Below are 20,298 nucleotides of genomic sequence, written 5' to 3' on the forward strand. Positions count from 1 at the left end.
TAAAAAAAAAATTATAGGGGTAGCACAAGAAATTTAAGATCTGAATTATGAGTGTTCAATCATTCAAAAAATTTAATGAGTTTGTATTATGTGTCAGACATGGTGGCAAGCACTGGACCTAAAAAGTGATCTATCAAATAGAGGAAAAGAGAAAACAATAGGGAACAAACCTTCAACAAAATAATAGTAGAAAATTACACAGAGTTTTAGTTCCAGAATGAGTGAGTATCTAGCCAAATGAAAAAAAAAAAAAAAATCAGTATGATAACCTCAACACGCAATATTAGAACATCACAAATAAATAATAAATGCAAAAAGCTTCCAAAGAATTTAAATACACCACTTAAAAGAATTAAGAACCTGAATTGGTTTTGGACTTCTCAATAACACCAGATACTAGAAGATTTTAGAAATCCTTGGAGCAATGCCTTCAAAAAGTTGAAGTCACTTGTTCAACCTAAATTGATATTTCTAGTCAAATTATCGATCAAATAATGAGGGTGAAATGAAAACATTTTTATTCATGCAGGGATTCAGAAAATATACTTTCTATTTACTTCTTTTGCATTCTTTCCTTGGTTGCTTTCTGCTTCAGAATAGTAAGAAAACAGGGCTTCTCTGGTGGTCTAGTGGTTAAGAAACTGCCTTGCAATGCAAGGGACACAGGTTAGATCCCTGGTTTGGGAAGATCCCACATGTCCCAGAGCAATTAAGCCAGTGCACTGCAACTACTGAGCCCACGTGCTGCAGTTACTGAAGCCTGTCCACTAGAACCTGCGCTCTACAACAAGAGAAGCCACTGCAATGAGAAGTCCCTGCACCGCAACGAAGAGTAGCCCCCACTCTTAGCAACCAGAAAAAGCCTGTGCACAGGAACAAAGAACTACTACAGTCAAAAAATAAAATAAATCTTAAAAAAAAATAGTAAAACCAAATCAAGAAAAAGGAAGGCAGGAGATCCAACAGACTAGGTATAGACAAGAATCCAAGGTATGCAAATACAGAAGAGAATCAAAATGAATTCAAAGGGGAGGAGTTAAGGGAATCAATGGGATGATCCTAAGGGAATCCACTGGATGACAATAAAGGGAAACTCTAAAATCTGTGTTACATCACACCTGGGGAAGAAGAACAGAGGATTAGAGGAGGGATGTCTCAGTTAAAAAACAAACCATAGCTACCTGATATGTCTGAAAAGAGATTACTGACAGATAAACAGAAAACTAACCAGTTCTCACTTAAGACAGTTTAACTTCATGGAAAAGAAAAGTTGTACAAGGAGTGAAATGTGACTACAGAGCTTGTCAACAAAAAATTTACATAGTTTCTAAGCAAACTGAATAATTAAATTGTGATATACTATGTATGGAGAATAAGGGAAGAGGGTTTAAAGTAAGACAAATCTTCAAATTCCCCAGTGAAAAGTCAATCATTACTAAAACTAGAATGAACTCTTGAAAAAAAGATTTTCAGAAGAGAAAGGATAGACATGGTAACTGAAAGAAAAAAAAAAGATGATAGGGTCATGGGGTAAGAAAATTATATAGAAAATAAAATAAATGTAAGATATGAGTTCTAGAAGGAGAATATGGTGATGATGCAAAAACAACAGTTAAGACAGATTGCCAGAGTTGAAGAAAACTTAGTAATCAGATGGTTCCTTTCTGCGCTGAGCAGGATATAGGAGGAAAGAGTTTTAACTAGATGTATCTTGGTAGAATTTCTGAGGTTCAAAGAAAAAGAAAACTCCATATAAGTAATAACCCAATGAATCAGGTTGTATCCTACTCACGTGTTTGTGTTTGGTATTGCCCCAACAGTTCTCTAAAGTTTTAAATGAGTTACCAGTGTTGATGTTATCAGATTAAATACAGAAATCTGGATTTCTGGCTTTCCTTGAAGGACCAGATTATCAGGCAGCATTACGTCTGTGTTCTCATATGACAGCTGTCTCCTAGACTTAATAAGTGCTCACTCCTTTGAGACAAGGTACGGACTCTCTCTCATTATCTCCGAGTCCCACATGGATGCTAGGCCAGAGTTCCAGTTTCCCTGTACACCTGCAACATTCCTTTTCTTAATTTTTCTTTCATTCCTGAAAGGTTTTTGCTGGCTATGGAATTCTGGGTTGACAGTTCTTTACCAACAAAATACTGTTGCACTTTTGCCGATGTCCATGGTTTATGAAGAGAAATCCAGTTGTTCCACTCATTGTTTCCCTAAAAGTAATGCATTATTTTTACGATTCTTTCATTTTCTATGGTCCTTTTGGGACTTCAATGATATAACTATGAATCCCACATGTCCCTGAGTCATTCTTTTTCCTTTTTTTCTGGCAGCACTGTGCTGCTTGTGGAATGGTAGCTCCCTAACCAGGGATTGAACCTCGGCCCTCAGCAATGAGAGCACCTAATCCCAACCAACTACTGGATTGCCAAGCAATTCCCCTTGAGTCATTCTTTTTAAGTTTTTGATCTTTTTTTCTGTTACTCATATTGCATAACTTCTTTTGGTCTTTCTTCAAGTTCACTAATTTTCCTTTGTTATCTCCATTCTCCTGGTGAGTCTATCCAGTAAGTTTCAAAATTTTAGGCCACTGTATTTTTCAGTTGTAAAATTTTCATTTTATTTATTTTTATTTATTTTATTATTTATTCATTTTATTTTTCATTATACTTATTTTTAGCTGTGTTGGCTCTTTGTTGTTGCTTATGAGCTTTCTCTAGTTGCGGAGTGAGGGCTTCTCACTGCGGTGGCTTCTCCTGTTGCAGCACACAGGCTCATGGTCTCCAGAGTGCAGGCTTATCAGTTGTGGCACATGGGCTCAGTTGTCCTGAGGCATGTGGGATCTTCCTGGACCATGGATCTAACTGGTGTCGCTTACACTGCAAGGCAGATTCTTAACCTTCACCACCAGGGAAGCCCTACATTTCCTTAAATGTATGTTTTTTTTTTCTTTTTTTGCTATTGAGTTAGGATTCTATATATATATTTTAGATATTAACTCCTTGTTTGATACATGATTTGCAAATATTTTCTCTCATTCAGTAGGCTGCCTTTTCATTTTGCTTATTGCTTCCTTTTCCATACAGATTTTTAGTTTGATGTCATCCTATTTATTTTTGCTTTTGTTGTCTTGGCTTTGGTGTCGTATCCAAAAACTACAACACTGATGTCAAGGAGCTTTCCTTCTGTTTTCTAGAAGTTTTATGGCTTCAGGTCTCATATTCAAGTCTTTAATCCACATTAAGCTATTTCTGAGTAAGGTGTAACACAGTAGTCCAGTTTTTTCAACAGTACTTATTAAAGACAGTCCTTTGCCCGTTGTATATTTGTAAAGCAGTTATCCTCCAAATAAAAAAAAGTTAAAAAAAAAAATAAACCTGACTATAAGCTCTGAAAAAAAATGCCATTCACTGTAACTCTTCCCCTAAAGTGTTCAAAGTGAAGTGACAATTAATAGAACTTAAAAAAAAAAAAAAAGAGTAAGCCAAGACCCAGCAATTATATTCTTAGGCATACTTCCTTTATATTCTTAGGCATACTTCCTAGCCAATATCTTACATATGCAAATTTAGGTATGTACATATTATTATCTTAGAATTTTATGTTAATTATGTGATATATATATCCTGTTGTACATGTACTATATAAATAACTATTTTTTTTAAATAAAAAACTTAGTGGATAAGTTGAAGAGTCAAAAGGTCATCATAACTGAAGAATATATTGATGAATCAATACAAATTGATACAAATTTTTTTTTTTTGCTCTCATCTTTGCATCTTTTTACATTTTGATTTTATTGGAGTATAGTTGATTTACAATGTTGTGTTAATTTCAGGTGTACAACAAAGTGACTCAGCAAAATGTATACATAGATGTATGTATACATCTATTCATTCTTTTTTAGATTCTTTTCTTTTTTTTTTTTTTAGATTCTTTTCTTATATAGGTTGTCACATAATACTGAGAAGAATTCCCTGCACTATACAGTGGGTCCTTGTTGGTTATCTATCTTATGTAGGGTAGTATCAAATTAAGGAATTAAAGGCAGCACAAATAGAAAAAGAGATGAAGAATTTAAAACATCAGAGGTGATCCAGATGTCTTATTGTCTGTTTAATAGGAGCTCAAGAGAGAAAAGAGGAAATGGTAGCAAGGAAATGTTTAAAGAGATGACTGCCAAGGATTTCCTCTCACCAGAAAAAGATAAATTCTTGGATTTAAAAATACAACCAGAAACAAAATATGGAGAAATAAAGGTAACCACACCTGAATGTATTACAGTAAAAATTTAGCCCCTTAGAGGAAAAGTTTATAAAGGAAAAACAATCAGACATCAAGAAGAAAACATAAAAGAGTATCTTCACAATAAAAAAATTTTCTTAGGTGGAACAAAAAGTACAGATAGTGTGATTCTGTTTATATATTATAAATCAGATTCAGAAATAGGCCAAGGAAGAATTTCCTACATAAGACCAAATAAGTGTGAAGCCCAAAACAGAAGACTGATAAATCTGATCAAAATTAAGAACTTTTGTTCACAAAGAGAAACCATAAAGAGCACTAAAAGATAACTCAGAGTGGAAGAAAACATTAGCAATTTTTAGAACATGGAATATACTCAATAAGCAAAATATATAAAGAACTCTTACACATCATTAAAAACACAGGCAATCCAACAGAAAAACAGGTAAGAAAGACTTGAACAGGCAATTAGCTAAAGAAGAATTTTTAAAAAACCAATAATGATATGAAAATGTCTTCAAGCTCATCAGTAAAAAGGGAAATGCAAACTAAAACCACACTGAAGTATCACTATATATGTTTAGCAATTGATAAAAATCAAAGTTTGACAATACATTAGGAAGCATATGCAACAATGGGAGCTCCTATATACTGCTGGTGGATTGTAATCTAGTATAGGCATTAAAGAAAAGTGGAGAACTTCTCTGGCGGCACAGTGGATAGGAATCCACCTGCCAATGCAGGGGACATGGGTTTAATCCCTGGTCAGGAAGATTCCACATGCTGCAGAAAAGCTAAGGCCATGCGTCACAACTACTGAGCCTGCACTCCAAGGGCCCAGGAGCTGCAGCTACTTAAGCCCATGCTTTCTAGAAGCCACTGCAATGAGAAGCCCACATAACACAATGAAAAGTAGCCCTTGCTCACCACAACTGGAGAAAGCCTGCACAAAGCAATGAAGACCCAGCACAGGCAAAAATAAGTAAGAGTATTAAAACCAAACCAAACCTGAGAACTTAAAAAAAAAGTTGAAAACTGGACAACTAAAGATATGATGCCATGTGATCCATTCATTTCTCTTCTATTCAAATCACATAGAAAATGTTCATAGTAGCAATTTTTAACTGTCAAAAAGTGGAAACAACCTAACTCCCTAAGTAGAACTGAAAAATAAACTGTAGTATATTGGTATAATTGAATAAATCAACTCTGACTATAAGAAATAATATGTATGTATGAATCTTAACAGCAAAATTATTAATAAAAAACAACAAACGAAAAAAACAAACAAACAAACGTATATATAGTACGATTCTATGTATATAAAATTCAAACTCAAAACGGAACTATATTGTTGTGGTGGCTCTCTTACTTGGTAAAAGCAAAAAGGGACACATACTATGGACATAGACAGATGTGCTGACAGTGTTGTAAGTTCTTAAAATCTGAGTGATGTTTCCATGTGAATTCATTTTATAACTGAATGTCTACCTATGGTTTGTTACCTTTCTGTATTTAAGATAATTTTCAATAAAAAGAATTAAAATATATTAAACTGTCTGCTAGGCATATCTATCTCTGAAGGTACAAGTGTATAGTTGGAGCAAAGAAATAGAAAGAGGCCCTGAAATACAAAGTATTAACATAAACCAGAACTTCCAACGAACAGGCAGATAAAACAACGATGACATAAGCAGCTGTTGAATAAATGGTGCTAAAATAAGCCATTAGGGGCAGGACAGAGGGGATTGAGTTGGACTCTCAATTTATAGTTTATTGTAAAAGAACTTTAAAATGGATTTAGATGTTATTAAAAACAGCAGAGGGGGCTCTGCCCATCCAGGCTGGCGGCGGGCCGAGGGGTGAGGACGCCATGAACGGGCAGGGTGGGGCCCTCGCCGGCGGGCGCGTGTAGCGCCTCCTCTCCTTCAGCGCGACCCACCGCCTCCACCGCAAATCTCTTAGTAATGAAGAAAACTTGAAATTATTTGGGAAGTGCAACAACCCAAACGGCCATGGGCACAATTATAAAGGAGGCGATTATGAAGCTCCTTGATCTTAAGGATCTGGATCTAGATGTGTCGTATTTTGCAGACATTGTAAGCACAACAGAAAATGTAGCCGTATATATCTGCTTCCTGTGGGAGTTCTTTATAAAGTAAAAGTATATGAAACCGACAATAATATTGTAGTCTATAAAGGAGAATAACTCTTAGAGATTAATTTCCATCCATATTTGAAGATCTTTATCCCCTTGAACAATTAAGAAGTCATCACCTAACTGTTGCACTTCCACATTGTGTTCTGGAATCATTGTGAGTCCTCTTCTAGACTCAAATCTAATTTAAAACCAAGTTTGTAATGTATTCTGAGTATCATTTAAAGAGTCTTTCATCTATAGATTAAAATCACTTCAGCAAAAAAAAAAAAAAAGACAGCAGAGAGGCTTCCCTGGTGGCTCAGTGGTAAAGAATGTCTGCCACAGCAGGAGACACAGGTCTGATCCCTGATCCTGGAAGAGCCCACAATGCTGCAGAGCAACGAAGCCTGTGTGCCACAACCACTGAAACCTGCAAGCCCTGGAGCCTGTGCTCTACAAGAAAAGCCACTGCAATGAGAGGCCTGAGCACCGCAACCAGTGGGTAGCCCCCGCTAGCCACAACTGGAGAAAAGCCCGAGCAGCAATGATGACCCAGCATAGCCAAAAATAAATAAATAAATAAAATTATTTTAAAATATAGCAAAATAACTTTTTTAAAAGAACAAGATATCTATGAAATTTGTAGAGGTCAGTTAATTTTCTAAAATCAGAAACTGTAATAACCACAAAAGAGATGAGTGCAAACACATTAAAGCATACACTTAAAGATGCCAATCCAGGGATTTCCCTGACGGTCCAGGGGTTAAACATCCGCCTTGCAGTACATGGGAAGTCAGGTTTGATCCCTGGTTGGGGAGCTAAGATCCCACATGCCACAGAGCAACTAAGCCCACATGCCAGAACTACTGAGCTGGTGTGCTACAATGGAAGATTCCACAGGATGCAACAAGATTCTGAGTGCAGCGATTAAGACTGGATGCAGCCAAATAAATAAATAAATATTTGTTTAAAAGATGCCAATCCAAATTGAAATTTATGAAGTACAAAACACCCCATGGAAATGGGTATATAATGTTTTTATTTTATAAAGTCCATAAAAATTGACTGAGGAGAATTAGAGAAGTAATAGATAAAAAGTGTAAAATATAGTAGTGAACATGTTAAAGACAGTAGCACCATGAAGGTGAAAATGTCCCCTCTCACTAGTACTCAGTCAAATGACACTGAAACAATCCAATGTACCAAGAAATCAGTGTAAAAGTTATTGGGGATGATAAAGCAGTCAAGTTATGTAAGGGAGACAACGTCCATGTTTTTTAGAATTACATATTGAGGTTATGTAAGGGTGAAGTGACAAGAGATCTTGCATTTGAAAATACTTGAATAACAACTGGGGGAGAAGAAGCACCAGCCTCCTGGCTGCTCCCCACACACAGCCAATGCATACCTGCCTGAGGCCCTTCAATGTTTGGCTTCCTCTGGAATGTTCTTCCTAGTAATCACATACAATGATTTACAGCTATACTTCTTCAGGTCTCTGTCCCAATATCAGCTTATTGGAAAGTTTCTTGTACCCTCTCACATAAAATAGCATCTCCACTTCTCCACTTACTCTTTTCAGCACTTACCATTATATATTCATTTATTTGTGTATCTCTCCCTGCAGCTGAGGGTAAACTCTGGGAATAGACATTCTGCATATTCTACTCACTGCTCTAATTTCAAGTGTTGAGAGTAGTGCTGGGCATGCAATAGGTATTCAATATACATATACTGATCTATCAACAGATAAATGGATAAAGATATGATACATACATATAATGGAATATTACTCAGCCATTAAAGAGAACAAAATAATGCTATTTGTAGTATCATGGCTGGACCTGAGGATTATCATACCAAGTGAAGTAAGTCAGACAGAGAAAGACAAAATTTCCTATAATATTGCTTATATGTGGAATCTAAAAAAAAAAAAAAATGATACAAATGAACTTATATACAAAACAGAAACAGACTCACAGGCTTAGAGAATGACTTATGATTACCAGGGGGTAAGGATAGGAAGGGGCAATGGACTGGGAGTTTGGGATTGACATGTATACCCTGCTATATTTAAAACAGATAACCAACAAGGACCTACTATACAGCACAGGGAACTCTGCTCAATATTCTGTAATAACCTAAATGGAAAAAGAATTTGAAAAAGATAGATACACATATATGTATAATGGAATCACTTTGCTGTACACATGAAACTAACACAACATTGTTAATCAACTATGCTTCAATGTAAAATAAAAATATTTTTTTAATTTTTATTTTAACTTTTTTTTTTTTTTAGACTTTACAATATTGTATTAGTTTTCCCAAATATCGAAATGAATCCGCCACAGGTGTACCTGTGTTCCCCATCCTGAACTCTCCTCCCTCCTCCCTCCCCATACCCTCCCTCTGGGTCATCCCAGTGCACCAGCCCCAAGCATCCAGTATCCTGCATCGAACCTGGACTGGCGACTCATTTCATACATGATATTACACATGTTTCAATGCCATTCTCCCAAATCTCCCCACCCTCTCCCTCTCCCACAGAGTCCACAAGACTGATCTATATATCAGTGTCTCTTTTGCTGTCTCGTACACAGGGTTATTGTTACCATCTTTCTAAATTCCATATATATGCGTTAGTATACTGTATTGGTGTTTTTCTTTCTGGCTTACTTCACTCTGTATAATAGGTTCCAGTTTCATCCATCTCATTAGAACTGATTCAAATGTATTCTTTTTAATGGCGGAGTAATACTCCATTGTGTATATGTACCACAGCTTTCTTATCCATTCATCTGCTGATGGACATCTAGGTTGCTTCCATGTCCTGGCTATTATAAACAGTGCTGCGATGAACAGTGGGGTACACGTGTCTCTTTCCCTTCTGGTTTCCTCAGTGTGTATGCCCAGCAGTGGGATTGCTGGGTCATAAGGCAGTTCTATTTCCAGTTTTTTAAGGAATCTCCACACTGTTCTCCATAGTGGCTGTACTAGTTTGCATTCCCACCAGCAGTGTAAGAGGGTTCCCTTTTCTCCACACCCTCTCCAGCATTTATTGCTTGTAGACTTTTGGATTGCAGCCATTCTGACTGGAAAAATTTCTTAAAAATCACACAAAACATATACTGAATGAAGGAATATGCTGTCTTGTTTTTTTTTTTTCTTTCTTTTTTTATCTTTGTTAGCTCTAAGATCTCAATGGAAGCACAGATTCTTTTTTTAAGCACTCTAAACTCAATGACATGTATGCTCAAATCTCCCTCTTATGACAGCTATGTGGATCAACTCCTCTTCTACCTCTTTAGCCCCCGCTTTCTGCTGAGCTCCCTATTTTAACCTCTCTCATGCTTCTACATTTTATGAGTTATAAACAGTAAGCTATAAACTCTGAAACTGCTTATTCTTTATTTTTTTTTCTGGCTGTGCCAGCGGCTTGAGGGATCTTAGTTCCCTGACTAAGGATTGAACCTGTGCCCCCTACAGTGGAAGTGCAGAGTCCTAACCACTGGATTGCCAGGGAATTCCCACTTAACTCGTTTTTTAATCTTTCTGTACCTAGCAGAGTACTTCACACACATTAGAAAATCAGCAAATGTTCATTAAAAGTATGAATGAACCAATGAGTGTATCTACTGTATCTTATAAGCTCTAGAGGAAGTGAGTCTTTAATAATGTAGAAAAAAATAGTATTTGAGGAGACAGTGATGCTCTTTGAAGACTAAGTACAAAAGAGGATGAGAAGCTGATAAGGAAGTAGATTCAAATTATGCATAGAAAGAAATATTATTAGAGAAGGTGGAGGAGGGCATAGGCTCATTAGAATTGGGACAGAAGCATAAGAGGAGACAAGCAGGCGGAGTGTGTTAAGTAAGGGGAAAAGGTAAGGTCCTTTGAAAGGTCATGCTGAAAAGGCTTACTTTTTGCACAACAGGCCTAAAGTTTTTAAGGGAAGCTTCCCAGACTGCATTTCAAAGGTGCAATCTCTCCAATGACTGATTGGGTCATCACCTGTCATGCCTCACTTACCTGGCCACTGGTCTCTTGTTAGTTCTCTGTCAACCAACCAGGGCTCCTTCCCTTGCTCCAAGAAGGAGATCACATCTGGTTTAGAAATAGAATGTCCTGCTTATAAAAGAAGTAAGGAGAGGTTTATGTTGAGAATGTCCCAGAATTCAAATCCAGTCCTTTCATTACTAAGAAAGAGTCAAAGGAAGATACATCAGATTTATGAAACATAATAGAGCACTTGAAACTTTCCTCACAACTCAGTGCAGCTTCCTCTTTCTAGCTCTACAAGATTAAAAATATTCCTCTGGGAAAAGGATGTAGATAGAAACGCAAATGGTTACTTGAAAAGTAGGTGAGTATAACACCAGAGGAAGTAGACTTTCTCAGGGCAGAATCTAAATTATTATGGATGTCCTTACCCATTGAAACCAGGTTGCTGTAATTCTCCAACATCACATCTCTGTATAAATCTCTCTGATCATCATTCAGGAATTCCCACTCCTCCTGAGAGAAGTCTATGGACACATCACTGAACATCACTGACTCCTGGAACAACAACCATGTTAAATTTTTAAAAATTAGGTTTGATTAATAAAAACATGTGTTTTTGTGAAGGAAAGAGAGAAGAAAAAAAGAAGAATTGAAAATAGCAAGCACACAGAGTGGAACTGAATGGGATGCCTCTGGAGGACTGTAAGCACACAAACAGGACTGAATCACTATGCTTCCAAGTCATTCTGTTTCCTCCAGGCAAAACTACCTGTGGATAGTTGGGCACTTCTGTTATCCAGCTAAGTCTGGGGAGGTATAAAATCCAGCCAAGGTGAGCTTCCCAATTCAATGAAGTAGTATATACAAACACTTTGCAAATGCTATGTTATGAATACATGTGAGTTTCTTTTCCAAAACAGCTAAGAGTATAATTTCAGAATAAGGGAAAAGAGAAGACATTAAAAGCATCCAGAGGAGAGCAGGCTGGATAAAAGCCATCAAGAATCACAGAGGCAATGGGGTTCTTAAGAAAACCACTAAAAATAAGAAATGGTAAGAACAATTCTTCAACATGCTGATGAAGAAATTCTGGGGACTTCCCTGGCAGTCCAATGGTTAAGACTCCATGCTGCCAACGCCCCCCAGAACCAGGAAGCACAAGTTCTATCCTCGGTTGGGGCACCAAATCTCACAGGCTGCCATGGCACGCCCCTCCACCCAAAAGAAAAGAAATTCTGACCTAGAATTCCATAACCAAATCGTCATTCTGTTGTAACAACTGAAAAAAGAAGCTTCCAGACATGAAAAGACTCAAGCACAATTTCTCAGGAAACTATCAGAGGTTGTGCTCCACCAAAATCAGAGAGTAAACCAGAGAAGAGGAAGACATGAGATTCAATAAATATGTAAATTAGCACAGGAAAACAGAGAAGGAAAATCCCAGGGAAAAAAGGGGAAGTCTTTGAGAAACAGCCTAGAGAGCAACAGACAAAATGGGAGCAGGGTGAAAAAGGGAACAGGGATGGAAGTTTCCATGTTCAAAGGAACTGATGTATTTGATCAGACGGAAAACATACTGACTTGCATGTGGCAGTGATTTGGAGATTTTGGATATAAATACATGGACAACTAAGCAAATGAGGGGAAAAAGCAATTAACCCCAGGAAAAATGAAAGGCTGTAACAGAATAAAGCCATGATCTGGCTCAGCAGTGAGGGATACTTGCAGTTGTGACAATGTGTACACTATCAATTTAACCAAAAATTGTGAGATAATAACAGGATCAGAGGAAATGAAGGGTGCAATATATGAGTATAATGTCCTTTCCATTCTGCAGTAAGTCAAAAGATAATGAGTAAAACTGATAATCAATATTCAAGAATTGAAGGCAGCTTTGGGAATGGAACTGGTAGAGGGGCCAGAATGAAATAGCCCTACTTTATTCGTGAACATGTACAAAATAACTTTAAAAAATATTTTATCTTAGAAAATTAAATTTGCATATAATCCAAGACTGATCCATTCCAATGTCACACTATTATAAACTATATAATAAGAGTTATTTCTTGTTAAACAAATTCTTTTTATAAGCATTTTTTTTTCACTGAATGTTTTGTAATATGGAAATAAATGACTTCTCCTTTGCTTTCGGACATTGAGGCTGTAAGTGATCTTTAAAGACCTTCCCAACGTTAGTCCAATTTTACCTAAAACTGCCCATTGCTCGATGTAAATACCCATTGTTCCTAAGCTACAGGAAATTGACAGAGCATGATCTAGCTTCACACAATGGCATTACTGAAGTCTATTTATCACGGATGATCTCGCGGGGTGTCAGAGTTTTACATAAGACTTTTATAACCACCAGTCATACCCCCAAACCTGAAGGGCTCATACATTAAGAGACCTTTCTGTGTATTAAGAATGACATCAGGGACTTCCCTGGTAGTCAGGTGGTTAAAGCTCGGTGCTCCCAACGCAGAGAGCACAAGTTCAATCCCTGGTCAGGGCACTAAGATCTCACATGCCAAGACAATAAAAATTAAAAAAAAAAAAAAAAGAATGACATCAAACAAAACCATCCCGTAAATTTTCTTCCTGGAAAATCTAGGTCTGTGGAAATGATAGGGCTTTTCCCTATGAGGTGCCTAATTATCCTACTCACCTCCATCCCATCAATCACTGTCAAAGAAAATTAGATTCATTAACTAATGGAAAACACATTTCTGTTCTGCCAAGATTTCTGACACAAATCTGACAGAAGATGGTGAAAGACTTATTAACTGAGATTGTAAACTTTATTTAAAAGAAGGAACTGTGGAGGGCACTGGGTTGTTTTAGGAGGAAATAAGGGTCAGGTTCCTGAAGGGGGACCATATTAACCAGTGCAAAAAAATTTTTTCCAAACCTAGTCTCCGTCAGATTGTTTTTACATTATGCAATTCACAGTATGTGGGAACAAATCAGGATTTATGCTGAAATCCGTAAGCAATTTTCTAATGGATTTTAATTTGATTAAGACTTCTTCAGAGAAACTTGGTATCTAACCCTTTAGCCCTTGAACAGTTACCTGTATCTAAGAGTATAAAAGATCTTTAACCAGATATTCTTTCCTTTTTTTTAATGATTATCTAACCACTTACATGTTTCTATAAATATGTCCACCAAGAGAGCAATTTTTGAATTGGCTTATTAGAGACCTTTTCTTTAGAGCAAGAGTAAGAGAACTTTGACACTGTGTATAACGGAACTGTCTGAAGGCTGCTGTTGTTTTAAAACACCAAAAAGCATCATGATAAGGAAAGCAAATATTTACATGTACTAGGCGTAAAAATGACTCTATCTGAGCAGAAAGAAACAGCATCTCACCTGAGCCATGGCTTTGATATTTGCAGAAAAGGACCAGTTCTTCTCTGGGCTCCTTTTTTGGAAAGAAGCAGAGCTGGAGAAGACAGAAAGAAGTTATACAAGATGCCACTTGCCTCACAGCTCCCAGTATGATCATTTCCCCTCTGCTTACTTCACACAAACACTGGAGGGATTTGTGAAAAGAATGGGCAAATCTCTAATTACCCCTACTCCAGAAACCTCAGGCTTTGACTACAACAGGACAGATTTGGACTACTTGATATAGCTTAGAGAATATAGCTTGTATATATACTCAAGCAGATTCTTTACCAGGTGAGCCACCAGGGAAGCCCTGTATATATACTCATATACACACAAAGATATACTTTTTAAAAATTACAAATTGCAGCATATTGTATACACTGTTATGTTGCTGTTGTTTAGTCACTAAGTCATATCTGACTCTTTTGTGTGCACATGGACTGTACCCCTCCAGCCTCCTCTGCCAATGGGATTTCCCAGGGAATATTAGAGTGGGTTGCCATTTCCTTCTCTAAGGGATCTTCTTGACCCAGGGATTGAATCTGAATCTCTTGCATTGGCAGGAGGATTCTTTACCATTGAGCCAACAGGGAAGCCCATACACTGTTAAACACATTGCTATTTTTACTTAAAAGTATCTTGGACCAGATCCCAACTAGTACATTCAAAGATACATAATTAATTCTCTTAGCTTACATTGGATTCTATTAAATGGATACACTTTAATTTATTCAACCAATTTGCTGCCAATTATCATTTGGGTCGTTTCCTGTCTTTCACTATAACAAACAATGCTATAGTAAATATCCTTGTACATATTAATATATCATTTTACCTGTATATGAATTCTGAATGATTAATTCCTAAAAGCTGGTCATATGCATTTTAATTTGGATATACATTGGTCAAACCGATTTTCAGTGATCTTGGATTGTACAATCAGGTCCCAAGTCCTGACCAAGAAACATTTGATTGATAAACCAGATCCTCTCATCTTGTCTAGTTTGAGAAATCTTTTGGGGTTAATGAATCTTGACTTAAGAAAACTGTAATCCAAAAAAAGCAAACAAAGTAATTTTACAGAATTTATAGTAATTTGGGGAAGATATTAAAATCAGCATAACAACAGAAAGGAAGTAAAATCACAGAAACAACATAGAAACGGACTAAATCCATATCACTGTTGCTTTACAATAGCTTTTGACTATAAGTATAGTAATAAAATTTGTGAAAACTGTATATTCTGTCCATTTCCTTTACTAATAGAAGCCTAAACTGTTTAGGGAGATAACTGAATTTGTGCTGCTGCTGCTGCTAAGTCGCTTCAGTCATGTCCAACTCTGTGCGACCCCATAGATGGCAGCCCACCAGGCTCCCCCATCCCTGGGATTCTCCAGGCAAGAACACTGGAGTGGGTTGCCATTTCCTTCTCCAATGCATCAAAGTGAAAAGTGAAAGCGAAGTTGCTCAGTCGTGTCTGACTCTTCGCAACCCCATGGACTGCAGCCCACCAGGCTCCTCCATCCATGGGACTTTCCAGGCAAGAGTACTGGAGTGGGGTGCCATTGCCTTCTCCGAACTGCATTTGTGACCGATGTCTAAATGCTTAAGAAAATTTGTGTCTGTTTATAGGTTCTAAGAATGTAATAAACTGAACACTATAAAAGTATACAGGGCAGTGAGCATTCCACTATGCATCAAGCTCCTGGATTATCAATTGTCAATAATTTCATGTAAAACTGACCACTCAGGAAATAATTTCATGGTATCACAGTATCAATTATTTAATAGCTACTTTTACCACTACCCCTAGTTACTCACGGCATTCCCCCACAGGTAAACAAATTCCAGACATGAAAACCAAAGTAATCCATAAATGCCTCTTCCTTAAAACCTGAAAGCATTCCTTTAACCTAAGTATTATTATTTACTAAGTTCTTAGTATTTTTCTCAACTGTACAGCCTATTATGTACCAGGTACTGTGCTAGACACTAAAGAATCAACAGTTATCCAGAAAGATTTGAAAAGAATTCCTTCTCCTATACTCCTCACTTTAAGTCCCCTTTTCTAGTCTGTCCTCCTGGCCTTTCCCTGATTATAAAGGGACTTCCTCAGGTGTTGTACCTGTCAAGCAGAATGGGCAGGAAACTTCTCATCTCAATAGCTTCATATAATGCTTGTCACATTCCCAACACTCTTCATCTTTTCCCCTAGATGGTAACCTCCCAGCCTGAATTCTTCCATCTGGAGGATCTGCTCCTCTCTTTTAAAGCCAATGATCTCTGTAGCCAAGACCACAGTATGCTTGCAACACAACCACACAGAGGGAAAGAGCACTGTCAAAAGATAACACTATAGAGAAGAGTCTCGCACTCTAATAAGTAGCTTAAAATTTGTGAGAATTTTGCACTCATCTAAATAATAAAGCTATCTTTTAATCAAAAATGTAATGTTTTAAATTATTTCCAGCATTATCCTGAAAATTTCCTGTATGCTAGGAATTGTACTTGTCTGTTAGTAATAGGGACCTGAAAAGCAGTTTAATTTTTCTTATACAATAAGAAAACAGAAGTAGTTAGTGACTGGCTTTGGCCCCCATGATTGTTTTAGACACAATATCTCTCATACAATTAAAGATTACCAGACATGCAAGGAGATAAAACAGAAAACAAGCAGAATCAAAGACAATTTAGATACTGGAGTAGGCAAACCATTTAAAATATTAATAGCTACAACTAAAATGTTGAAGACAACCAAGGAAAAGACAGGCAAATGGACGGATGATAAGTTGAAGAAACTAAACACAACTGAAATCCATAAAAAGGAATCAAATAGACTATCTATTTCAGCCAATTAAGAAATAAATAAGTTACTGCATGGTTTTGAGAAACCAGGATTACTGAACTCAGACAAGCCAACAAAAAATATTCACGTGAAGTACAAGAGAAAAAAAAAAAAATAACAGCAATAAGTGTAAAAGATATATGGAACAGTTAAAAGATCACCACACATGTAAGTGGAGTTTCAGAGGAGAAAACAGACTGGACAGGAATTAATATTTGAGTAAATTAATTAAAAATCCTAACAAGAGTTTCAAGAAGTTCAGCAAACAGAAGACTAATATACAAGAAGGTAAACAAAACAAACACACAAAAGCAAAACCACAACCAAGCAAATTGTTAGAGTCAAACTGTTGAAAACCAAAGAGAAAGGAAAATAATTCTTGACAGTACTTAAGAGGAATAAAAGACCTATTACCAACAGCGTGATGAAAAAGAGAGGGATAATACAAATGAACAAAATCAGTAATGAAAAGGGAATATCTTTACAGATGCCATTGACATTAAAAAGATAATTTGTTATTTTTGTTTAGTCCTAAGTCATGTCTGACTCTCTGTGATCTCATGGACTATAGCCCGCCAGGCTCCTCTGTCCATGGAATTCTCCAGGCAAGAATACTGGAGTCAGTTGCCATTCCCTTCTCCACAGGATCTTCCTGACCCAGGGATCAAAAAGAAAAACCATTTGAGGGACTTCTCTGATGGTCTAGTGGCTAAGACTATCTGCCCAATGCAGGGGGCCTAGGTTTGATCCCTGGTCAGAGAACTAGATCCCACATACCACAACTAAGACCTGGCACAATCAAACAAATAAATAAATATTTTTTTAAAAAACCATCTGATACTTACTAATTAAAAGGGGAAAAACAGTAATTTTACAAAGGAGAAACCAGGGAGAAATCACTCTAACCAAGTAACCTAAGTTAACACTACTAGTAATGAGATATCATATAGCTTCTGATATGACACATTGAGAAGAAGAAATTCTTTCTGTGATCTTTTTGCCAAAAAGGCATAGTCTAAATTTAGCCAAGAGGAAACAGCAGACAAATTCAAATTTAAAGACACTCAAAAAATAGGCCAAAGAACTAAACAGACATTTCTCCAAAGAAACATACAGATGGCTAACAAATACATGCATGAAAAGATGCTCAACATGACTCATTACCAGAGAAATGCAAATCAAAACCACAATGAGGTACCATTTCACACCAGTCAGAATGGCCACTGTCAAAAAGTCTACACACAATAAATGCTGGAGAGGGTGCGGAGAAACAGGAATCCTCTTACATTGTTGGTGGGAATGCAAACTAGTACATCCACTATGGAGAACAGTGTGGAGAGTCCTTAAAAACCTGGAAATAGAACTGCCATACGACCCAGCAATCCCACTGCTGGGCATACACACTGAGGAAACCAGAACTGAAAGACACGTGTACCCCAATGCTCATCACAGCACTATTTACTATAGCCAGGACATGGAAGCAACCTAGATATCCATTGGCAGACAAATGGATAAGAAAGTTGTGGTACATATACACAATGGAATATTACTCAGCCATTAAGAAGAATGCATTTGAATCAGTTCTAATGAGGTGGATGAAACTGGAGGCTATTATATAGAGTGAAGTAAGCCAGAAAGAAAAACACCAATACAGTATACTAACGCATATATATGGAATTTAGAAAGATGGTAACAATGACCCTATATGTGAGACAGCAAAAGAGACACAGATGCAAAGAACAGTCTTTTGGACTCTATGGGAGAAGGTGAGGGTGGGATGATTTGAGAGGGTAGTGTTGAAATGTGTATATTATCATATGTGAAGCAGATCACCGGTCCAGGTTTGATGCATGAGACAGGGTGCTCAGGGCTGCTGCACTGGGATGACCCAGAGGGATGGGATGGGGAGGGAGGTGGGAGGAGGGTTCTGGATGGGGAACACATGTGCGCCCGTGACTGATTCATGTTGATGTTTGGCGAAAACCACTACAATATTGTAAAGTAATTAGCCTCCAGTTAAAATAAATAATTTAACAAAAAAGACATTCAACAAAATAACTGGCCAGTGCTCTTCAAAAGTGTCACGGTCATAAAAGATAAGAAGGACAAAAGAACTATGTCAGATGGGAGGAATACTAATAAAACAAGACAACTAAATCAATCTGGGCATTTAGATAGGATTCTTTAACAGAGCAGGGCACTGATAAGACAATTAGCAAAATTTAAATAAAGCCTGTAAATTAGCAAAACTCATGTATCAGGGTAAATCTCCTGGTTCTCCTAATTGTACTGTGGAAACTTGAGTGAAGTGGAATCCTTCGCCTTATGCTTACAATGTAAAAATAAAAAGTTTCTTAAACATGAAAAAAAAAATTAAAAGGACCAGAGGACACTTTTAAAAACTGTGTATCTGAATGGCTAATAAAAATAGGAAAAGATGCTAAATAGCATAACACATCAGGGAAAACCAAATTAAAAACTGTGATGAAACTGCTATATATCCACCAGAATAGTTAAAAGATTGATAATTTCAAATAACAGACATGATGTAGAGCAACTGAAACTCTCATACATTACTGGATGGAGTGTAAATTGGTACAACATAAGATATTGGTAGTATCAATTAAACATATGCCTGCCAATGATCTAGGACTTCCCTGATGGCTCAGAGGGTAAAGAATCTGCCTGCAATGTGGGAGACCTGGGTCAGGAAGATTCCCCTGGTGAAGGGAATGGCTAAACACAGCATTATTCCTGACTGAAGAATTCCATGCACAGAGGAGGCTGGAGGGCTCCAGTGCATGGGGTCACCCAATGATCTAGCAATTCCACTCCTAAATGTTTACTCAAGAGACAAGCATTTATTTATTTTGATGATTATCTAGTTAGCTTGGTTTGTGCTGGATCTTTGCTTCTACGCGGGCTTTTCTCTAGTTGCAGCAAGTGGGAGCTACAGTCTAGTTGCAGTGCACAGTCTTACTGCAATGGCTTTCCTTGCTGCTGAGCACGGCTCTAGGCTGCTTGGGCTTCAGTAGTTGCAGTGCATGGGCTCAGCACTCGGGGCTGCCAGGGTCTTGAGCACAGGCTCTATAGTTGTGGCTTCGCTGCTCTCTGGCATGTGGGATCCTCCTGGTTGTTCTTTAGTTATTCAGTCATGTCTGACTCTTTGTGACTCCATGGACTGTAGCCCTCTAGGTCCCTCTGTCCATGGGATTTGCCAAGGCAAGAATATTGGAGTAGGTTGCCATTTCCTTCTCCACTCAGGATCTTTCCACTCAGGGATTGAACCTGCATCTCCTGCATTGCAGGCAAATTCTTTACCACTGGGCCAACAGGGAAGCCCTAAGAAGAGCATTTATGTGTTCCTCAAAACCACAGTAGAACGTTCATAGCAGCAACACAATTTGTAATAGCCACAAACTGGAAACTATTAAATGTCCCTGAACAGTGTAATCAGGGATGAAAATAGGAAGTCAAAAAATACCAGGAGTAGAGGCAAGTTTGGCCTTGGAGTACAGAATGAAGCAGGGCAAAGGCTAAGAGTTTTGCCAAGAGAACACACTGGTCATAGCAAACACCCTCTTCCAACAACACAAGAGAAGACTCTACACATGGACATCACCAGATGGTCAACACCTAAATCAGACTGATTATATTCTTTGCAGCC

The 20,298-nt window shown here is 37.5% G+C and overlaps 1 protein-coding gene and 1 pseudogene across 1 annotated transcript in view; one reads left to right on the forward strand and one right to left on the reverse strand.

The window, feature by feature from the left end:
- LOC102283639 (zinc finger protein 420) overlaps positions 1 to 16,178 on the reverse strand; it is a 48,147-nt gene extending 31,969 nt beyond the window's left edge. The window contains exons 1-4 of the mRNA XM_070386750.1: positions 15,912 to 16,178; positions 13,766 to 13,838; positions 10,825 to 10,951; positions 10,424 to 10,522 (exon numbers count right to left, since the gene is read on the reverse strand). Of these exons, the coding sequence (XP_070242851.1) occupies positions 10,424 to 10,522; positions 10,825 to 10,951; positions 13,766 to 13,838; positions 15,912 to 15,943 (331 nt within the window). The 5' untranslated portion in view covers positions 15,944 to 16,178. The remainder of the gene's footprint in view (positions 1 to 10,423; positions 10,523 to 10,824; positions 10,952 to 13,765; positions 13,839 to 15,911) is intronic.
- Positions 6,125 to 6,545, forward strand: LOC138991786 (6-pyruvoyl tetrahydrobiopterin synthase pseudogene; annotated as a pseudogene).
- Positions 16,179 to 20,298: the final 4,120 nt, after the last annotated feature.

The sequence above is a fragment of the Bos mutus genome, chromosome 18 (assembly GCF_027580195.1).
Source record: "Bos mutus isolate GX-2022 chromosome 18, NWIPB_WYAK_1.1, whole genome shotgun sequence".
Classification (NCBI taxonomy): Eukaryota; Metazoa; Chordata; class Mammalia; order Artiodactyla; family Bovidae; genus Bos; species Bos mutus.